General features: G+C 31.5%; 3 protein-coding genes across 3 annotated transcripts in view; 1 reads left to right on the forward strand and 2 right to left on the reverse strand.

Moving 5' to 3' along the window:
- Positions 1-467: 467 nt before the first annotated feature.
- Positions 468-1,379, reverse strand: MONOS_11457 (uncharacterized protein). The gene is made up of 3 exons (XM_067863988.1): positions 1,322-1,379; positions 1,047-1,236; positions 468-949 (listed from the first exon to the last, which is right to left on the reverse strand). The coding sequence occupies exons 1-3, from the start codon at positions 1,375-1,377 to the stop codon at positions 599-601; spliced, it is 597 nt and encodes a 198-aa protein (XP_067724944.1). The 5' UTR covers positions 1,378-1,379; the 3' UTR covers positions 468-598.
- Positions 1,380-1,549: 170 nt separating this feature from the next.
- Positions 1,550-2,994, reverse strand: MONOS_11458 (putative Proteasome subunit alpha type-1-A; the record flags this gene model as incomplete). Its single annotated transcript, XM_067863989.1, has 8 exons — positions 1,550-1,670; positions 1,814-1,962; positions 2,097-2,226; positions 2,290-2,360; positions 2,423-2,539; positions 2,616-2,697; positions 2,752-2,855; positions 2,970-2,994. 8 exons carry the CDS (start codon positions 2,992-2,994, stop codon positions 1,620-1,622), a joined length of 729 nt encoding a protein of 242 aa, XP_067724945.1. The 3' UTR covers positions 1,550-1,619.
- Positions 2,995-3,158: 164 nt separating this feature from the next.
- The window catches only part of MONOS_11459fu16416 (uncharacterized protein), a 6,692-nt gene continuing 4,695 nt past the window's right edge, over positions 3,159-5,155 (forward strand). The window contains exons 1-6 of the mRNA XM_067863990.1: positions 3,159-3,228; positions 3,288-3,575; positions 3,678-3,774; positions 3,850-3,985; positions 4,170-4,822; positions 5,061-5,155. The exon at positions 5,061-5,155 is cut by the window's right edge and continues 4,695 nt beyond it. Of these exons, the coding sequence (XP_067724946.1) occupies positions 3,166-3,228; positions 3,288-3,575; positions 3,678-3,774; positions 3,850-3,985; positions 4,170-4,822; positions 5,061-5,155 (1,332 nt within the window). The 5' untranslated portion in view covers positions 3,159-3,165. The remainder of the gene's footprint in view (positions 3,229-3,287; positions 3,576-3,677; positions 3,775-3,849; positions 3,986-4,169; positions 4,823-5,060) is intronic.

The following is a 5,155-nucleotide window of genomic DNA, read 5'->3' on the forward strand; positions in this document are numbered from 1 at the left end:
TAATCATCGTAATTTGTCACAAATGTGATTGATGAGTTTTTTCTCTCAAGTTGAAACTCAACATAACGTTTCCTTTTCTTATGATGCACTTCAAATTGTGAATTGTAGATTTTACCATCAAACCTTTAACAGTTTGATCGCGACATTCACGAAAACTCAAAGATTCATTTATCAATAAAATGCTTCATCTAGCGTAATTCAAATAATTCAACAATAACGAAATATTGATGTTTCAGGTATGTCGTTTGGATAACACTGTCATCGTTCTCGTCATTATTCTACATTTACGGTAAAATTTTCTACAGTTTATCAACTGTTGAAATCAATGTCACTTATGGGTTATTTCGATCCTTCCGTTATTATTATATTTTCAGTTTTTCCGAATTCATAAAATGAAATAAAAAACAAAAATCAATCCATATTATTTTAAAGAATAAAAAAATTTCACGATCTCTATGAAACAATCTTTTGTCAATTTTTTTCAAATAAAACCGAAAACGAAAGTAGGCGATGTGATTTTTTGCGAACATAAAACAAAACAATATTTAATGAAAATGCTATAACTTTTAATTGAAATGAAAAAGAATCCTATTTGACTTCACAAATCTTTCCATTTAGATCCGGTGTATTTTTCGAGAGGTTGAGTAAAGTAAGAAGTTCGACGAAAATTCGTTCGAGGTTTTCCTTCAATCGTTCCGCTCAATTCCATTGATCTTGTCTTCATAAATTCTTGAGCATCTTCAGAGTGCCCTGCTTCAGGCATCACAAATACTCGCTCTTTTGCAGGATCAGTACTGATGATTTCCCCAGTACAATCTCTCTCCAAGGGAGTAAAAGTAATATTTTTTCCATAATCATGCTGCGTTGTTTCAAATTGATTTTCTTTCTTCATTGAACGAGTCTTAGTATTTGTTATATGAGTAGCGTAACTCAAAGTTGCATCAGTTGACTTTAAAGAAAAATAATTATTTTGTAAATATTTTGAAAATTTAAAAATATAATGAATATCAAAGATGCAACAAAAATGAAAAATATTAATTGCAAACCGGAGGCTTTGTTGAGCGAGGTTTTAGTCGATCAGGAGAGAAATCATCATGATAAACAGAATGTGATGTTATTCCTTCTGTTGACTGTCTTACAACAAACGGTGACGATTTCAATTTTGAAGAAGTATCAATTTCAAATCCGCGAGATTTAAGCTTTTCTGTGTCTTCTTCAAGAACACGATCTTCAAACCTCACAATAGAAATTTTTACATTTTTGAAGAATTTCGAAAATAAAGCAAGAAATAGGCAAAGATAAATATAAATGAATTACAAACCAATTTGCATATAAACATGATTTGCTATATGACCTAACACCCGGTGGTATTGTCATTAAGCACACTAAAAATGCAATGATAACCCCATTATGGAATTTTTTTGTCCTTCATTCAATTGTTTCAAATCTTCAATAAGCCACTTAAAGTGTAAAAAAAACAAATATTCTTTAAAATTTTTTATAACAAAACGTTTCAGAACCATTTATTGCAAAACAATTCAAATCACCCTAATTTTTCAAAAAAATTATTTCATATGTTAAAAATCAAAAAGAAAATCATCATAAATAGGAAGGCGAATTTATTCAGTGAATGTTGATGATGCAATATCGAAATGCTTCGCTTTTTCCAACTGATATTTCGCGAAATTCATATAAGCACAATTATTCAACAGCAGATAGTTATGTATAATTTTTCAAAGTTTTTGATGTTCATTAAATAAACAGAAAATAAACCAAAACTTTATCATAAAATAAAAATATGAATATTGCAAACCAACTCAGCAACTTCCTCATCTGAATATTCCTTAAACTCCATTCCAATGCCCACGGCTGCAACGCTGCATGTTGATGCATCCAATTCTTCGTCTCCGCTTGATGCTTGTAATGCATGCAGTACGTGAGATGTTAGCTGTTCCAGATTAGCTTTAAAAAAAAAAAAATAAATAATTGCATTGATTTTAAAGTTAAGAAGTCAAATATTTTAGATTGACAAAATTGAAGTTGAAAAAATAAGTTTGAAACATGAAATTTTGAAAGAAATTGAACTAATTTACAACCTTTTGGGAATGATTTGAAATGCCTTTCCAAATATGTTTTTGATGCCTGAGATCTTGCACCCATCGCCTGTGCAAAATATTCTGTATAATTTCCTGCAGGATCCGCATAATACAAATGAGGTCCAGATTTCTATTAGAAATAAAGATCAAAAATTATTTTCTCATATGAAATGACAACTCTGAAAAATCAAACATCAACTCCGGTAATTATTAATCCAACGCCAAATGGTCTGCTTCCAAACCCCATTGTCCTTTTCTGTGCACCTGAACATATGAAGGGTTGCAATATTTATAAAAATGGAAGTCTTCTAAAAAAAAATACAAACGATTTGCAACTTGAACAACTAATCTAGAAGTAGGAATTGTTGTCTCATTTGTATATTTATGCCTCATACACGTATCTTTCATGTATTGTGACAATTTTCTTGCGTCCGCATTCAAACCTGGTTGAAATATGTCAAATAAAAAAATATTTATTGGTTATTTGTCATTATTCATTATGTAGGCATATTTTCAAACCAGAAATAACACAGCCTAACTGATCGTCAATCTTGTATATTTTCTTTTGTGTCTCAACACGCTTATATGCTGCTAGAACAATCTATTTCAAAATGAAATTTAATTTTACGGAAAAATGAAGACAACGAGGTCAAACGTGAGTATCGGATCTTGCTGCAAGACATGCAGACCCTTGTTTGACAGCTTCCATTGCGTATTCCACTTGGAAAATTCTTCCCTGTGGTGACCATGTGCAAACATCTTTATTAATAATTGTTTAAAAATATTTTTGCAAATCCAACAAATGCACGTGAATCCATGAAAATAAAATCAATTGTATGAATGCAACATTCAACGCTTAATTTTTTTGCATACCATCATCGTAAATTGTTCGATACATTCAATCAACAAAAGAAAAAAGATCACAAACATCATAAAATATTTTTTTGAACAAAAAATATGAAAGAATACAAAGCAGATTTCATTGTTCAAAATTTAACCCATTCAAAATTTCCTTTTCATGAAAATTGAAAAAAGAAAAAGAAAATTATATATATTGGGTACATAAGCGATGAAATCCTCCAAAGTGTTTAATCCAACTCACATTTTATTGCTTGATTACACAGGAGAAGAAGTTATAAATGTTTATTTGAAAAAGATGCTAATTATTATTCTAATTTTTACACTTTTTAGGCTCATTATTTAACAGCTAAAAAAGGTGAAAAAGTTGAACTTTTAAAGACTCTGGAATCAGGATGGTCGTTGTGCTTTTCGGCTGAAGGGAAAAAGGGATATTTGCCTTCATCTTATTTGAAAAAAATGCAAATAGAGGAACAAAAACGGTTTCAAAGTGTTGGAAATAATGCAATGCCCACAACAAAAGAACAAAAGCAATTGCATGCAAGTTCAATTGAAACTGATAGACAAAATTCACCAGAATTTATTCCTTCAACAGTTCTCGGTGATTTTACTTCTGATGACGTTTGACACTTGATTTTTAACTTATCAAAGATTTTTATTATGTTTTTCAAATTTTCACAATTTATTTATTTAATTTGTGACCACCGCATTCAAATAACACAGGATCGATTTCTATCTGTTAAGAAAGGAGATAGAGTTTTCTTTTTAAAATCTGAGAAAAATGGATGGGCAGCTTGCAGCAATCAAGAAGGCAAAAAAGGTTTTCATTATTTATATTTGCATTTTATTTTTTTAAATATTCATGGAATTTTAAATTCAATCTTTTATTGCTTAGGTTTTTTGCCTATATCTTACATTAAGATTCAAGATGGTGCGACTGGAGGTCTTTCTGATAATCCGACTACTGATTCGACACATTCTTCGAGTACACCTTCAACTCACCCAACATCTTCTCCTTCTGAAAATGCACCGTATGTGTTATTTATTTATTTATTTTTATAACTTGAAAATAAATAATTATGTATTTTTATTTTCTTCTTCTTTTTTTGAATAACAACTGTATATGCAATTCAATTATTCTTTCCTTGTCTTTTCAATGGTGAATGTTATCATTGCACAATTTTATATATACGCTTGTCATTATCTTTTTCATAGAGCACCAAAAGCATCTTCAAAACACAACGCTTCCCCTTCTTCTTCTTCTCCTTCTCCTCCTTCTCCTTCTCCTCTTTCTGCTTCCACAAAAAGCCCCTCAACCACACCTTCTCATCATCTAACCCAATCTTCATTGAAATCTCCTTCTTCTTCAAATTCTTCTTCATCTTCTTTATCATCTTCTTCTTCAATTCCTCCAATACAGTCACAAGCATCATCTTCTTCTTCTTCTTCCTCTCCATCTCAAATAAATGCTCATCCTTCCACATCAACCACACGTCACTCATCTTTGCCTCTTTCCTCTTCCACTTCTTCCTCCGTCCCCAGATTACGTCTTGATTCTACAATTGGTTCTTCTTCTTCTTCTTCCTCTTCCTCTTCTTCTTCTTCTTCCTCTCCTTCTTCTCTATCTTCTTCCCTTTCCCCTTCTCCTTCTCCTTCGCCCCTCTCCCTCACAGACAGATCTCCCAATCCAAACAGCATAACCAGCCGTGCCTCTTCCATTTTCATCTCTTCTTTTGCCTCTCTCTCAAAATTGCGGTTTTACCTTTCTCTTCCTCTGAACTCTCAAATTGCTGCTGTGAAAGCTGATTACGATGCGAAAATGCAACAAGAGGAAGGAAGAAATGCAGGAGGAGGCGGCGGAGGTGGAGGTAATGTAAATTGATTAATTATTATTGTTGTTATTATTATTCTAATTATTTTATTTTTGCTAATTATTTCTTTCTCTCTCTTTCTCTTTCTCTCTCTCAATTTCTCTTTCTATCTTTTTCTTTGTTATTTTTCGATTTCTTCTTCTTCTTATTATTATTATTATTATTATTATTATTATTATTATTATTATTCTACTACTGTTGCTGCTGCTTTTCTTATTTATTCCTTCTCCATCAGAAGATAAGTCAATGTTTCTTTCAGTCTTCAAAGGCCAAGCAGTTGTTGTATTGAAGCAAAGAGCAAATGGATGGACTTTGTGTTGCAAAGAGAAA

The sequence above is a fragment of the Monocercomonoides exilis genome, assembly GCF_001643675.1.
Source record: "Monocercomonoides exilis strain PA203 chromosome Unknown scaffold31-1199392, whole genome shotgun sequence".
Lineage (NCBI taxonomy): Eukaryota > Preaxostyla > Oxymonadida > Polymastigidae > Monocercomonoides > Monocercomonoides exilis.

What these genes read in the sequence shown, in the direction of transcription:
- MONOS_11457 (XM_067863988.1), bottom strand. Translation starts at nt 1,377, where the DNA reads ATGACAATACCACCGGGTGTTAGGTCATATAGCAAATCATGTTTATAT. An exon ending in TCATGTTTATATGCAAATTG is followed by an intron (nt 1,237 to 1,321) that starts GTTTGTAATTCA and finishes TTCTATTGTGAG; the next exon opens with GTTTGAAGATCGTGTTCTTG. An exon ending in CTCGCTCAACAAAGCCTCCG is followed by an intron (nt 950 to 1,046) that starts GTTTGCAATTAA and finishes TTTTCTTTAAAG; the next exon opens with TCAACTGATGCAACTTTGAG.